Genomic DNA, 16,767 nt, shown 5'->3' on the forward strand with positions numbered 1-16,767 from the left:
CCAGACGTATTCTCGACCGCCGACATCGGTCAGTTGGATCGACCGAAGGTCGCACATTATTTAGATCTTTTCCACCACGGCAGATATTTTGTCGACGAGTCCTGATTCTATTAGAAGACATACACGCACCACGTGGACTCCGCGCACGCCCTGAGTCAGGAGGTGATCTAGCGGAATGACAGCCGCCTTTAGGAAGGAGAAGTGCTCAAACACGCTAATGTGCTCCTTTATATAGTCGGTGTTCTTTTTCAGCACGTGACAGAGTTCTGGGAAAGGGACGTACTTGACGGCAACGTCTTTGAGCTCTACCGTCACCACAATCTGCTGCATGTAGGATACGTACTTGAGGTCGGGATGCTCGGCGCACGCCTTTTGCGCGATGTGTACGAGCGCCTCGACTTTGGCGAGCGGCTGCGTGTCCTTTCGCGTGTGAAGCGACACGACACGCCCCATGCCGCCGACTTCTCCGTTGATCTTGGCGGCGATGCGTTTGAGTCTGTGCGACGAGTTGTCGTTCATGAGCGCGATGCGGAGAATGCCTTCGCCCGATTCCGTTTCGCAGTGATACACCGAGTACAGTCCGCACTTCTTGACGACGTTTTCGTAGACCTCTAGTTTGGACTTGTTTAGCGTCATAAAGTCCGCGAGCTCCTTGGCACTGAGGGGCTTATTCCGTCGAATTTCGTGGCGATGGGCACGTTAATCAGAAACTGGAGACATTCGGTGCTAAAGAGAGCCGAAGCGCCAAATCTTCCGTCAACGTTGCACGTTATGTAGTCGAGTATTTTGTCCAACCCGGAGACGCGCTTGTCTTCCACATCGCAAAGCGTTCGCACCGGCATGTTTTTATATAAATTAAAAACCAATTATGGAGTATGTCGTAGGGCTGCTGGCTTCTCTGCCTGCCGCGTATAATATACTGAAGAGGAAATTTAAAGGACTACCCGTATTTGTGTACATATATTCGAAAGAAAACCAGTGCGTTTTTTGGGATAACGTGGGTATGCGGTGGAACTCTCTAAATAATAGTTTATACCTGATGAGTGACGATTACAGTCCGGACAACCGCGGAACGACCGTCCTACTTTCGCCGGGCGAACTGGAAGTCGTGCACTCGAAGCGGGACAAGACAGCCGACGCGTACGTCCCTACGCACGAGAGCTCGCCTTATGCGAGCTCTCGGCTGCGAGGAGAAAATCTACGACGTCGTCTGGAATGGCGGTCAGCGCGTCGTCTACACTTCCATGGACCTGTTTCGAATGCTATACAACAAGGGCGTCTTTATTTGACGTCAAAGTTTGGAAAGTTGAGCGAGCACTTTAACAACCCGTTGAGCAGGCGCCTCGGAAGCCTGGCTCTGTACTCGTAAGGAGTCACGTCCGCCGTCGTCGGTCCGTAAATATGTAGCCACACCGAGTCTCGCTCGTCGCTTTCCGACGTCAATCTTCGGTTGGACGCGACGTCGTGGGGGCTTCTTCTCGCGTCGGGCGCGTACTTTACCATGTCCACCGGTACGTTTCGCGGTTCTAAATAACCCAAATTTCTGTTCATTGCAAACACGACAATCATGTTATCGTCGTGCGAGCGCCGCTTGTACGTTTCGTAATGTTCTCTGCGTACGCATCGTCTGATTCCTTTTCCGTAATTGCCGCATATTGCCTGCCCCGTGCATAGAGTCGAGCAGTCTCCGTCGTTGACGCAAGACACGTATTCCTTATCGCAATCCATATACTTTTTTGTTTGAAGAAGAGATGACCTTTAAAATTACTATACTCAAGGCTTCGGAAATAAACGGAGTCTATTTTCTGTGGGCTATGATACTGCTAGCATTTAGCGTTCTGGTTCTTTCGCTCACAATGTGCCGCGTCCTGTTTGCCCAAAGAAGAAAACGGAAACCGAAAAAGGAATTGAGTAAACGGGACAAGCTCGTAAACAGCATTAATAACGACAGCGACTTTTCGGACGACTTGTACGAGAACGTTCTATAAATAAAAATGGACATGTTTAGGAGTGCATTCCTGCCTTCTTCGCGAATCGACAATTACAACAATCCCCACAGCACCACCACGGCCGCAACTCCCCCTTTCAATACGACTGTGCATACAACTACGGCTCCCATGACCACTATTACTACTACTGCAACTACTAGTACTACTACTGCTACTACTAGTAGTAGTACTAGTACGAACCACAGACTAGACACCGTCCCACTGACGACACCCGACCCAAGAAACGTAGCATCTAATGCGACCATAGTCTACGACATGATGCTGGCATATTTCTGGAAAAACACCGACAAGAACAAGCGATCCGACATTTACGACAGTCTCACTCTCCGGAACGCGGTGACTTCCGCGAGCGACCATCGAGCCGGTAGCGAACGTCTCTTTAGAAAACACGTTTACGAGGTTTTGGGCAGAACCTTTCCCTGGATCCTTAGCGTCGATAACGTCCGCGTCTGCGTCTCGGACCAGAGGTCCGTACTGCCCATCGAGATCCTCATTCCACGCAGGGCGGCCTACACCAATGAGAGCGCAGACTTGGCTTTTGTCGGGCGCGTCCTATACGACCAGTACAAATCGGTGATTGATCCGTACGATCACGTCACGTATTTGGTTAGGAATCACCCCAAGCTCGTGGAACGCTACCCCATGTTCTGGTCCTACGTGTTTCTCAAAAACGTTCCGGCGTACAACGATAACGTGGAAGGCGACTGGAGCGACGAGAAGACAATCTTTTCGAGTCAGACCTATCAGGCGGGCTGGTTGAATGCAGACGCAATAACAATGCTGGCAAGCACAGTCACGAATCTGCCCTTTGGCGGAACGGGTGGCGTCGGCGAAGAGCCCGTAGCCCTGGGCGTGCGCGCCATGTACAACCTGGAGTTATTTAGTTCTGCCTACAACGGAGACTACCTGTTTACGGCCGCCGCCATCCGCAACGCGTACAAGTTTGCCTACGACTCGTGCCTCTACGTTCCGCGCGGCGTGGCCACGGCCGAGCTCCGTTCGCTAAAGAAGAGGGAGGTCCTTCTGGGCGTGCGGCAACCCACCATCTCCGACGTGGTCAACGACATCAACAACGTCAAGACGTCGTCCGTCATGGTCTACCTGGACGGAATCGTGAGAAAGAAGCGCGGCGGCGGCATCGCGAGTGGCGGCGTGGGTTGCCTCAAGGCTTCCGGCCTGCAAGAGGACGTGGTGGAGAAAATTGTCGAGAGCGTCGAGTCGACCGTCAAGACCATACTACCCCGACTGTGCGAGACGATAGGAATTCCGAGCGTGATTGCCAACGCCATGACGGCAACGAAAAAGATTCGGCTACTAGACGTGCTGCGCACCGTGGACAACGTCCTCTTCCAACACAGCGACTGGGAAGAGAGAATAAACAGGGGTCTTGCCGCGATTCCGTCTCTGATCAACAACATAACCAACGAGCCGATCGTCAGCTTTGTGCCGAGCAAAACGGCATACACGCACGTACCCACAGGCAGCACCCTCGAACTACCTGGCTTTGACAACTCGATTGTGCTCTCCACTCATCTCGATCCCGAAACAAACAAGCGCTTCTGTCCCCTCAAGTTCATTTTACAAGAGCCCTTCCTCTATCTAAACAAGGGGAGCGGGCGTTACTTTACCCACTCGAGTGGAGGTCACCCGATGCCCTTCACCCAGGTAGAGGGATTACGCATACTGTATCACTTTCTCGTCCAATAAAAAAAAACACAACCTCCATTATTTGGCGTGACCTTGTGTGATGAGAGTACTTAAGCGTCGCCCTTCTACACACACAATAAACGTATTGACACCATGGGTATCCGAAATCTTTGGAATACACTCAACGCAGTTTGCAACCGCGCCGTCGAGGAGGAACTGGCACCGTTACTCGAGTCTCAGTTACAGCTCTTGGACGACCCCGGCAGTAACGTCGAGACGGCCACGAACCTCGTTTTGCGGACGTATTTTTCGCCTACGCCGTCTGCGCGTCACTTCGACTATGAGAGCGTGACGTCCTCGTTCGTGATCGGAGAGTCGGCGCGCATTCAAGTCGTCGTCGACGGTAACATTTTTCTACACCACTGCAAGCACTCGCTGACGGACCACCATCTCAAGACGTTTGCGGACAAGATCGATGCCGCACGAGCGATCGCCGACCGAGAGGAACGAGAGCGAGCGTGGGAAGCCTTGAACCTCGAGATTATCAAACACTACGTTGGCGAGACCAACGGAGATCTGGTTGGCGATTACGTCGAAGACTATATCGAAGACGACGCGTTTGTTCTTCGAGATTTGGACTGGGACAAGGAGTACGAGGCGAGACCGGGCGAACGCTGCATCCGATACGACGCCTTCTTCACGACGGTGTTTCATTGCATATCTAGGACGGTCAAGAGGGTCGTCAAGGGGCTGTCCCTAAACAGGCGTGTGGAAGTTGACGTGGTGGTGGTGTTTGACGGAATGTCGCCGACGGTAAAGTGGCCCGAGCAGTACAAGCGTCGCAGTAGAGAGCTGGCCAACGTCATCAAAAACTCGTCTGGCGAGGACACCAAGCGAGTTCGGACCATCGAAAATTCGAGACTGCAGTCTGTCCTGAACGGAAGGCTCAAAAACTTGGCACGCTACGGCAAAGACGCCATGGCCACAATCTGCCGATTGACCGCGGCCTCGGACGTGATGCAGCACGTCAGGGAATATGCCACGCTTCTCGAGAACCCACTCTACGCCAAAGAGGTGATTGACGGCTACTCGGACGAGTCGGCTGCAGCGTACCAACTCTCGTCCTTTACGATCCTGCCGCCGTTCTACGTGGGGGAAGGCGACGTCAAGGTCGTGGACTCTTTAATGTGTCCGCCGCCAAACGACGAGCGCTGGGACGTGTCCGTCGTTGTCACCGACGATTCGGACATTCTCCTCGGGGTAGCTGCGGTCGTGGAAAAGATACCCTCGCGAGACGTCTACGTGTATTCGGCCCGCCAGTACAGCGAGAGTAAGAAGCGACAGGACGAACACAGGTTCGAGTTTGGCGGCGTGCAACACGCCGTGTCTCTGCTGGACAAGTCTCTTCCCAGTCGTCAGGCGGGTTACTACCACATCAAGGACGATTTCTTTACTCGCGCTGTACGCGTCAGTAGTTCCGATCTTCACCCGCTGTCGTTTGAGGTGCCAATCTTGCTGTACGGCGGCTACGAGATGCTCCCGTTTATGATAAGCTCATCTAAAAAGGTGGACGGCAAGAAGGTGGACCTGTTTCGCGCAATGATGAACGCCGCAACGAAGGAGACTAGCTTCTTTGACATTTTACTGGCGGCGGTCGATGCCGCGGCACCTATGGAAGGGTCCACTACGCGGAGGCGAGCGGCCGCAATGTCCAAGGACTGGCCCAAGGCGAACGAGCGTCGGCAGAAAGTAGAGGAGATTGTCACGAAATACCTGAAGCTGCTTCAGTACACCGCGCTCTACACCACGCAGCAGGACCGGCTAGCGTGGTACGTAAAGCCCGTAGAGTTTGTGTACGAAGACCGCGTGGTAGAGAGGGACGCGACAACAAACGCTTTCGTCACGCGACCGATCACGACCATGGGGCAGAACAAGGCGTGCCGCGTGAGTCTCGCCGACGTTGCGAGCGTCATAAGGGCCCTAAAGGCCAGCGACGCGTTGGAATCTGCGGTGGACATACGAGCTTACGTTATCGAATCTAGCGGCGAACACCTTGCGGTTTCCAGCGCCATCAAGGCGCTTTCGGCGCTCTACATGATGGGTGCTATGGAGTTTGATGACGACTACGACAATTGGTCGGACGTGGAAGCCCTTGCTGCCGTCTACAAGTGGTACGAGACCCGCTGTCTGTGTCCCTGCATCAAGACGATGGATCTACGACGCGTCTTGTGCATCTTTAGACAGAGCAGCGACTGGTCTCGCACGTTCACCACTAGCCTCATCAGACGGGCCTATAAGAAGAACAAGCGGCGACTGAGCAACCTTCGATTTCCTAGTTTCGACGCCATTTACAACGACATGTTGTGAATAAAAGAACGTTTGTTTGGACACACACACACACAGACGCACACACATAGAGACACAGATGTATAGCAGCGTGCAAGCTAGCGTAAGCGTTTATTTTAGGCAAAGCAGACAAACACAAGCGAAAGCGAGTCACTTCTTGTAATACGACACTTTGTAAATGCCATAGTCGTTGGTGGACGTAATGTTTGACTTTGCAACATCTTTTAATATCTGCAATTTCTGTATAGTGATGTAGTAGAAACAGTCGACGAGCCTCAAGACGACCAGATTGTGTAGACACATCCAATGCTTCTCGCAATAAAGGCGATCTGACACATACTGTCCGTCTTCCTTGGGTTTGATTTTGGCCACGAGCGCCGGTAGAGAGGTGGTCACCTCGTAGGTGCCGTGGTACGTGACTGGAATCACGTCGAAGAAGGATTCTTGTTCTTCCAGGGGATCGAAAGTGTAATCGAGTGGCAAAGTGGTCGTCTTGTCGTTTACATAGCTTTGCAGAACGTGGTGGAGAAAGGGTAGAATTGCATGCACGTTGTGATGCGCCGACGAGTGACGGACGTAGAGGTAGACGTAGTGCTTGGTGCATATCACGTCGTGCACCTTGAGATCGCGCAGCACGTTGATGAAGTTTATGCAGTCCACCACCACCCGGTTGGCGTCCTTGTCCCTGTATGAAAAGACGAGTAGATAGTGGGACGACGAGCTGTCTTTCTGACAACACTCTGCTCCCTCTACGACCGATGGGACGTTGTTTTGAATAAAGAAATTTGCGATAGCGATCCAGATTTTATAGGGTATCGATACCGAAAGGTCCAGTTCGCAATGGAGATAGTCTCGCAGGGTCCTCATTTTTTGTTGCGAAAAGATATCGACGAACGTGACCTGTTTCAACATTTTACTCCATCGATCGTTCAAATCAGTCACCGAACCTTTTTGTTAATGTAGATGGGGGCGTTGGCGGTTTTTTTTATTTCAAATGCATATGGGCACGTTGCTGTCGTCGTCCTTGCTGTGAGGCGCGGACGTGGATGGATTGGAGAGTAGCGGCGCCATCATCGTGGAGACGTCTTCCATGGTTTTACGGAGCTTGTCTCGCATCGAGTTGGACAACAGGTCGTCGCTGTCGCATATCAGTCTGTTGAGAAACTTTGTTTCGACCGGAACGATGACTTCCACGTCGTCGGCCACGGACCACCTACAACGGGCTAGGAAGAGGCGCAAGGCCGTCGCCGAAACAAACTGCCCCCTAAACAGGTTGTAGCAATTAGACACGGAGGCAAAAGCCTCGAGCAGTTCCTTCTCGAGAAATTTCTTGTTGATGACGCTAATCTCGGTCTCGTCCTCGATAAAGAGCTTGATGAACATGTTCAAAAAGTCGGCTAGTACGCGTTGGTCCACCTCGCACGTGGATATGGCCGCCATGGCGCACTTCGCTCCGTTGGCGTCGCGCGTAGTGTGCATGGCAGTAGACATGGACGTGCACCACGAGATGATGGACGACGACACGCTAGGCGAGATGTGGTGTTCCAGACAGTTGGGCGACTGGACCCAGAGTAGAAAGTCGTTAAAGAAGCGCGAGTCGTACAGGTAGGTGTTTTCGCCGCGGTAGCTCCTGCAGAAACGCGTGTGATAAAACAGGTTGGTGGCCATCCGAAATAGCGCCGTGTTTGAGTAGGTGGCAATTTCTTCCTGGCGCGGAGTGGGTATGCCCTTGGTCATCTTGAGGCACTGTAAGGTGGCCCCAAACATGTCCGAGTCCATCATCTCAAAGTTTAGGCACTGTAGAAACAGACCGAGGTTACGGGGCGAGACGCAACAGGCCTGGCTGTAAAATTTGTTGAGCTCCTGCGTGCCCTGGTCCGACTGTTTGTGCACTTCGACGAAGCGAGAGTCCACGCGCCCGTTGCTCATGCACTGTTCTATGATGGAGGCGATGTTAAGGACCGACACCTCGGTGGCCGGCGCCTTCTCCTTCTGCAGGGCTAGCACGTAGTGGTTGGTACGCGGCACGGGGATCGTGTCGAAACTCTTCATGATGAGCTCGTTGTGGTCACGCAGCGTCGTAGAGATGGCCGGATCGATGATGTTGACGTCGTCCGTGACCCGCTCGGCCGGCATGACGGTCCGGAGCGTCATGTAGTCGGTGTCGCAGCGGTACACTCCGTTCTCGACGTTACTCGTGTACAACCTGTTGCTCTCTTCGACCAGGAGGTTGATGACGTCCTGTGGCTTGTTGTTTTGCGAAAACTTTACGCGAATGGCCCCGACAATGTTTTCGTTGACGGTGTGTGGCTGCGTGATCCTGTGCACGAGGCTGAGATCGTTGGCCACGTCGAGCCAGTTGTGGCCCATGGCGCTCTCAAACTGAAAGATGGGGTTGCACTTTACGCGCACCGCCGCGTAGTTGCACAGGGATACTAGCATGACCGCCGTAATCTTGGCTGCCGTCCTTGCGCCCACCGCCATACCGCGAGTCGCCTCGCGCGCATGGGAAAATATCTCTTCGATGTAGAGGAGTAGCAGGCGCAGAATGGCAGTAGCGTACGCGTCCACGTACGGCTTCAGATCCCTGATGACGCGCTGAGTGGTCGACGAGGAAGAGGTTTTCCTAAGTATGTTGAGACTGTTTCGTACGTATTCGATTCCCATTACGCAGTGAAATACTGTATTGTCATTCAGGAGCGTTTGGATGGCCATCTGATCCATGTCGACCGTCATCAGTATGTTACTACCGAGCTCGAAAACGCGAAAGAGCATATCTGCAACCGGTTCCACATCTCCGTTGGTCAGGAGCGTCGTGCGCGCCTTGGTAATGTGCTGCATGAGTTTCTTGGACGAGTAGCCGAGTAAGGTCGACGTGTCGTTCGGGAGCGTGGGCACGTATTTATCGCCATCTCTCCTGTAAGACACGTTTTAATTTCCCCGCTGCCGGAATACGGGTAATAAAATATCGGTGGCGTCTTCGTGATTCACCGAGTGTTGACATCGTCCCTTTTTCAACAGGTCTAAAAAATTTTCTGCGACAGACATTTTTATAATAAACAAAATTGCTACCGCCTATGGGAGGTCGACTCCGCTCCCAGTCGAGGTCAACCTAGATATGGAGAGAATATATATTGCGCACCGAGTAGAGGGCTCCTCTCATTATCGTCGCTATGGCGCACCTCGTTACGGATCCCATAAGCAAGGAAGTCGTGCGTCGCTTCAAGACGTTCGCCGAATGGCGACTTCGCACCAGAGCCACGCCTCGAGACTTTGCCTATGCCGGCCTAGAATATTGCGCTGACCGGAAACACATCTACTGTCGGCACTGCAAATTTCAAGTCGCCGAACAGGACTGGGAGACGCTCACGTTTCACCCGATGGACCTTCACCGCCGAATGCCGTGCAAGTTTCTCGAGCAGTACAGGGACCCGCGGCTGAACGTAGCAAGGGTCGTGTCCGTCTTGCCGAGCTACTCTCACCCGGTCTACAAGAGATACGTCGACGAGAAGATTCGAGCCAAGACCCTTCACGATGTTCGAGGCCCTGCGTTCGCCAAGGCCGGCTTTTTCTGCTCGCACGACGACGAGCAGGGCTACCTCTCCCGCGAACAGATAGTGACCCGCATATTCGTTTGTTTCTACTGCGGGGTGCAAGTATTTTCGATCCTCGACTGCGAAGAAGACGATCCGTGGCTGCTACACGCCCGCAGGTCCCCCAATTGCGTGTTTCTACGAGTGAACAAGACCTATTACTACGTGCACGATGCAGTCGAGAAGTTTTACAGGAGCGAGATGTACTGGGCGTCTCACTTTCCCGAGATCGACGATCTCGTCAAGGACCCAAAGTTCCGCAACAGGACTATGAGTACTCTGTACACGGCCAACCTGACGCATCCCTTGAACGTATCGGCGATGGTGAGTGCCATTCGGAGCAGCAAGGCGACTCCGTTGGGCAGTCACACTCTGTTTGAGCCAGTGAACGCCCTTCCTTCGTTCGATCACAAGGCTATCGGTAGGTGGGGTAACTTTGTGATAGATAGCGCGATCTGTGATACGCACTATTCCGCTATAAAGTCACGAGACGAATCAACTAAGAGGTGCATCGTATGCATGAAGGCTCCGGCTAACATTGCCTACTTGCCGTGCGGACACTGCGTGTCGTGTTTCGACTGCACCATATTATTCAAACATTGCAAGGCCCGTAGACTCAAAATCGACTTTATTTCTAGAGTCTACTTTGCTTAAGAACATGTCTTTCTACTGGAGACTGTTCGACCACGACCCGACTGTGGCCAAGGTGATGTCCGACTTTAAAACTTTTGCGACGTGGCCTTTGCGCAACAGTACCCCCACACCCAAGGACTTTGCCATGGCAGGACTCGCCTACGATCCGGAGAAGCGGATTCTCAGCTGCTCGATGTGCCAGCAAAAGACTCAACTCTCTACTATCGTGGCCTCGGACGAAACACTTCCCCAAGGACTGCACGAATCCGACTGTGACGCACCGCTACGCACGCTGAGTCCAGACGTCTCGGCGGTGGTGACCGAACGAGCGCTTGCCTTTAGGCCCGAGTTTCAGACTTACACTGCGAGGTTCGCCTCCTTCGACGCTCGGCCGAAAGAAGAAGACGTCTTTGACGTGGATTACATGGCATCTGCGGGATTTTATTACCTGACCGATCGGACCGTGGAATGCTTTTGTTGCGGACTTCGGTTGCTTTCGTGGGAAGCCGACTACGACGACCCAGTCGAGGAACACGCCAAGTACAACCCTCGCTGCCCCTATCTTCGATTGTGCGCGAGCGTAACCTACATCAAGGAGGTGTCCGACGTGTATAGAAATAGCGATTTATTTTGGTTGCTAGAATATACCAAGGACATTGAGTTTGTCTCAAACAAATACAGCCTAGACTTTATAACAGCATTGGCCACTTCCAAGTTTGATCTTTCCTGTCCGAACAAGCTAAAGTCCTTTCTCGAAAACAGCGATTCTTTTTCGGCGCTGAGCGTAGGACGTCCGTATCCCACGCGCATCGACAAGACGAGCATCTCCATGAAGCGGTCCGATCCGTCCACGACGATTTGCGTCGTCTGCATGAACTGTCCGGTGTGTATAGTTACTTTGCCCTGTGCCCACGCCGCCTTATGTTTAAATTGTCTATTTCCAATGATTTACAATTCGAGAGAGCAATCTGTGTGTTGCCTTTGTAAATCTGCAGTGAGTGGAATGTATCGAATTCATTAAATAAACTATTTGTACTGGCACTAGTGTAGTGTGCATGCAAAAGAACGATTCGTGACTCAAAAATATAAGCACGCGAAATATTTATTTTCAAGCATAACTCAGTCGTCTTCTTCGCCCATTGAGTCTTCTCCTTCGTCGTAGTTGAAGGTGTTTAGGACGATCGGACCCAGCATTCTGTCGTCGTCCGATTCGAGATATTCGTCGGCGTCACTGTCGTAGTCGTCACTGTAGCCGTCGTCACCGTCACCGTCGTCACTGTCGAGGTCTTGGTACTCGATGTCACCCACAACACCGTCCACACCTTCGATAACGTCTAGGTCGGTTGGCGCAATGTTTCTTAGTGACGGAGACACTGTGCTAGAAATACACAAAGTGTATTCACCAAGGTAGACGTCCTTGTTGGGGACGTCTCTAGCGGTGAGTAGTCAGTCTTCGATGCACGTTGAGAAATTGGTGAAGCGTTTCTCGGCGTATAAATCCGAGTCCGGTCATGCAGAGGCTCCGTATGCCAACGTCGATGATCCTCTTTTCTGCGAGATACATCAAGGCTTCGTCGTCTAGGTCTAGGCACGATCAATCTGCAAGTGAGTCAAATTAGGTAGACCGTCCGCTAAGCACTTTACAGAGTCGTTGGTCAAGCCGGGTGCGTGACGTAGGAGCAAAGTCTTGATGTTCGGGTAGAAACGAACCAAATCACTGACGTGGCGGTCTCGCAGCATTGGATAGTGCACCAACTCCAAGAATGTGATGTGCGTAGGAAAGCTTCTTAATATTGAAATTTCGGTATACGCACAGTGAATTTGCCCTTCCACGTTGTCCCAAGCGTAGCCCTCTTCTTCGTGGTATATACTAAGCACCACTGTTTTCCAATCCACCGCGCTTGACACTCTGGACTGAGCGAACACTTGTACGCAGGTGTCGGCCAGCGGGAGAGATGGGGACCTGTCTAGCCGAGCCATTGTCGCTTTGGGTTATAGGGTAGTAGTCGTGTCGTGTCGTGATGTCGGGGGAGAGGGTAGGGTTAGCTTTGCTGTAAGCGTAGTACGTGCGAGTACATATATATATATATATACCCTCACTCGCTATCTGAAAACGGAGATAACGTTTCGCTACAAAAAACAAAATCGTACATTTCCTGACTCAACTGATTCGAAGCGCAAAAGACAAAGTGCGTCACGTTATCTTTAGAGGCGAAGAGTTCCGTCGTTATCACCAAGATAGCGTATATAGATTCGTTGTTCTGCAATATCACTCGAAGGACAGCTCGACTGGCGTTTCTTATTCCAGTCAGACACAAACTCTTGAGTCGACGCAAAGGAGCAAGATGAATCCATCCCTCGTTCCTGATACGGCCACCGTTGTTGCTGATTTGAAGATGTTCGAGAGATTGAGCGTAGGTCGCCAAGTATTGTAGAGCAGAGTTTGACAATAGGGGGGCGTTCCTCAGGAGTATGGTCTTGAGGTGCGTATACGTACAAACAATGTACAACAATTGTGCGTCCTCCAAGGTCGGATAGTCGACAAGGTCCAAAACGGTCAGAGCGTTCGCGGACACATGAGAAAGTTTACAAATTTCGGAGAACAGGACGACCCTCTCTCGTTCAAACTCTTCCTCATTTGAGTCTTCCGAATAAACGTTGGCCACTACTCTGCTCCAGTCGAAGGTTCGCGATTGATCAAACTTGGTGGCCTCGCGAAACACTTTGGACACGCTGGATGCTACTCCGGTCATGTTCTACGTTTGTCGACGCGCTTCGGCAGGCGCGCGTATATATACGTACGTTTTGTGTATGTAGAAAAATAAAGCCTCTCGAATGATTGTTTGTTTATTTCAAAAAAGACACGTACTAGACGTTGCGCAAAGCTCGCATAATGTGATCGCTTTCGGTGTAGTATCTCTTGTACTTGTAGCGCCTGATCTCGTCACTGACGTCGTCGTCACCGTCGTCACCGTCTTCAGCGTCGTCGTCGCTATCCACGTTGCGCTCAGCGTAGTCGTCGTCCGAATTTCCGTGAAACTTGGGCTCATTATTAATATTATTATTATTTGTCTCGTACACCGTCCGTCTGGTACGCAGAGTCGATTTGTAGCGGCCTCCGCCGGTCGAATGGAAGAAGCTATCCGTGGACGGACCCAGCGGTCTCTTTTCCGAGTCGTCCACGATCCTGTAGTTGGGGCGATTGGAAACGCGATACTTGAATTCCTTTCGCACGTTGTCGCGCGCGTTTGGACGAAACTTTGCACCAGACTCTCGGTGCACTATGTTGTCGGAATAATACGTGTCGTGCGTGGGCAAGTTTGTAAAGTCGCCGTTTATTGTCCTATACAACTCGCCTAGCTCGACCATCTCGTAGGCCACGACTATGGTTTCCAGAAAGGACGGCGGTGGGTCGCGAATCACGTCGATCCACTGCCCCACCTTGATCGAGCGGCTGGTGACCACGTCGTGAAACTTGCTAGATATCTTGTCAATGTTTACGTCCACCAAGACTCCCGAAACGTAGGGCGAATGATTATCTCCGGTGGTCCTACCGACTTTGGTTTCCAACAGGGCTGCGCCGTCGCTTCTCGCTTTAAACACGGGATAGAACGAGTTAGATCGAATAGCCTTGGCCGTTTCGGCGTACTCCCTTCCGCACATGACGTCGCCCTTCTTGTTACGCACGGGCACTATCGAGTACATGTCATTCAACACGTGAACTGGAAATTGATTGACGAAAATTGGGGCGCTGCGCTTGTGCATCTTAAAGACCTGAAAGTCTCTGATCACGTCGTTGGCACGCTTTATGAGACGGTTCTTGTCCGACCGCAACCCCTCGTGAGCGCTCGTGAGAAACCTGAGCAGGCTCGGCGGGAGTTGGTCGAAAGAATAATCCACGCGCACTTGATACATTTTTTTATTACACGGGATACATGTACTTGGAGTCGCTGCTGGCGTTTCTGGACATTGTTCGCCTACCGACACTGACGCTGCGACCGAGTCGGCCTCGGTTGATGGAAATGCTACGGCTCCTCCTGTTGCCGACGCTGCGACTCCTCTTCCTTCCTCTTCTTCGACCCGAGGAGAGAACGCTCCTACTCCTACTCCTCCGCCGCGCGACGCTTCCGCTCCTGCTCCTCCGCCGCGCGACGCTTCCGCTCCTGCTCCTAGTCCTCCGCCGCGCGACGCTCTTGCTACGACTCCTCCTCGTTCTTTGACTCGATGGTCGAATCTTGTCGAGGATCGCGTGAGTTATCAGCGCGTGCCTGGCTCGATTGATCGGACATGACGCCGGCAGTCGGTGTTTGCGAGCAAAGGCCTGAATTAGTTTCCCCAATAAAAGTTTCAGGTAGGTTGGACTCTGTCCTCGTTTAACCCGCATGGAGCCGGGAATGCGCCTTTGATCTTCCTTGGTGAAATGTTCGAGGCGATACGGCTTTCTCGTATCGAGTCTACGACCGTTCCTGTTGCATCTCGAACACTTTGTTCTGGCGGTTCGTTTCGAGAAACCGCACTTGGAACATTTGACCATTTTTATTTACTCGTTAAAAGCCATGCCTCTCAACAGAGCCTCGACATTTTCTGGAACGCGCGTCGGAAGACGCTCTTTGTTCTTGAGTTTGTTCACGTAAGAAGAGACCTTGACGGCGATGGCGTTTTCGCGAAACGTTGTCGAAAGCGGGTGCTTGGTGACAGAGTTGTGGGTGACGACTCCCTTTTCAAAGTGTTCGCGGACGTCGCGGGGTATCTCTCTAAACTTGTAGCGTTTGGCCAGAACGTTTGTCGGGTACTGCGATATGTCGTACTGACGCTGCTTACAGTATTGTACGATCGCCTTTCTCAGAAGAAGGTTATTTAGCTGAGTCTTCAATTTCGGATTAGGAGTAAAGGACTTTTCAATTTCCAATCGCATGTCTGTCGGTAGACTACTAATGTCCGGGACTTTTGTCAGGGAATAAAATCCCTCACCCGTCTTCTTTGTCCGGCGGGCGCCGGTCCGTCGACGCTTATTCTTCATTCTCTCGAAACGAACGAACGTGGATATGTTTTCAAACAGAGCGTCTCATAGGGCTCTCGTAGGTTTTTTTTGCTCGTCGTCCATGATCATTCGGATGGCCGTTTGAATCCGCAAGTATCGCAACACGTCGCCCGTGTACAGGTGTTGATATGGTTTATAAACGACGGCAGTGTGTTCCCAAATGTCTTCACCAATCACAAAGTCCTCGATGAATTTCCTCAATATTTTTTTCTGCGAGTCCGATTCCATCATTTTTATAATTGTAGTATCGAGGGCCCTCCCTCGTAATCCATCACCGCATCACACAACGCTCGAGCGTTCAAGTCGCGATCTCTGGACAGTTCCTCGGCCAGGCTCGGTTCTCGTCCATACTTTTCTTTAAATTCGACTCGCCACTGCCGCTTGCAGATTTGCTTCTCCACGATGTCGACCCGTTCGTAGCACTCGACGTCGATTTTGTTGTCTTTCAACACGACGTTCATGACCCTGTAGTCGTCTCGGCGCAGCACAAAATTTATAAACTCGATCACGTTGCGAAAGGCAACGTCCACCCTGGTCATGCGCTTAACTGCCACGAGCGCCTTGTAGAGGAATTCGCGTTGGCGCACCGCGCCGAGTTCCTCAAAGGCGCGTTCGAGTTTGTAGGCAAAACCCTGATCTACCGTGTAATGGTTTAAGGTATCGATCGTCATAGGGCCCAAGATTTCTCTAAACTGTCGCCTGATGGCTTCCACCTTGTCCGCGTTACTTTCGGCCAGTTCAAAATTGTATTGCGGAACGTGAAACGGCGTCACGCCGGAATACCTGGGGGTTTCTATAGCGCTCGATGCCGGTGACTCCATCATTCCGTATTCTTCGTTTGTAAACAACATTGCGCGGTCAGAGGCGTCGTCCAATTCCGAGTCCCTTTTCTTTCTAGCTGCGGGATGGGTATGCGACGAAACGGGTGGTGGAGACGCAGACGACGACGAGGCGCTATAACTATCGAGTACCAGATACTCCGCGTCTTCGTCATCAGAGAATATGGGTGGTGGTGGAGGTGTTTGAGCTGCTCTCGCGGGTGGCGCTTGGGGTGGTGGTGGTGGTTTTTGAGCTGCCCTCGCGGGTGGCGCTTTTGCCGGTGGTGGCGGTGGCGGTGGCGGTGGCGGTGGTGGTGGTGTTTGAGCTGCCCTCACGGGTGGTGCTCGGTGGGGTGGCGGTGGTGTTTAAAAATAATTTGACATAAATAAGTGCTTTTTAGAGGCCTAGAGCTCTCTAAGAAGCCTCTATGAGGCCTAGAGGCCTTCTCTGCAAACCACTTCTCAAATCGCTCTAATGACACACCAAAGATGACAATGTCGCACTTAAAGTGTACCTTGTAAACGGAACCTTTTCGCCCAACTGGGAGTCCATGGCATTCATTTCGTCCTTCTATGGCATTGAACATGTGACATGACACCTGCGATTCTCAGTATTCTGATAGGAAGTGTATAGCGCAAAATTAGCAGATATGTATTTGATTGTGCATACTTGTTTGCAG

At 52.0% G+C, this 16,767-nt stretch overlaps 1 protein-coding gene across 1 annotated transcript; it reads right to left on the reverse strand.

The window, feature by feature from the left end:
* Window positions 1-6,992: 6,992 nt before the first annotated feature.
* On the reverse strand, window positions 6,993-15,940 carry LOC121834191. Its single transcript, XM_042287933.1, has 4 exons — window positions 15,621-15,940; window positions 8,787-8,919; window positions 8,409-8,600; window positions 6,993-8,273 (listed from the first exon to the last, which is right to left on the reverse strand). Exons 1-4 carry the CDS (start codon window positions 15,938-15,940, stop codon window positions 6,993-6,995), a joined length of 1,926 nt encoding a protein of 641 aa, XP_042143867.1.
* Window positions 15,941-16,767: the final 827 nt, after the last annotated feature.

Source organism: Ixodes scapularis, unplaced genomic scaffold (assembly GCF_016920785.2).
Source record: "Ixodes scapularis isolate PalLabHiFi unplaced genomic scaffold, ASM1692078v2 ptg000597l_1___fragment_1__unscaffolded, whole genome shotgun sequence".
NCBI classification, from domain to species: domain Eukaryota; kingdom Metazoa; phylum Arthropoda; class Arachnida; order Ixodida; family Ixodidae; genus Ixodes; species Ixodes scapularis.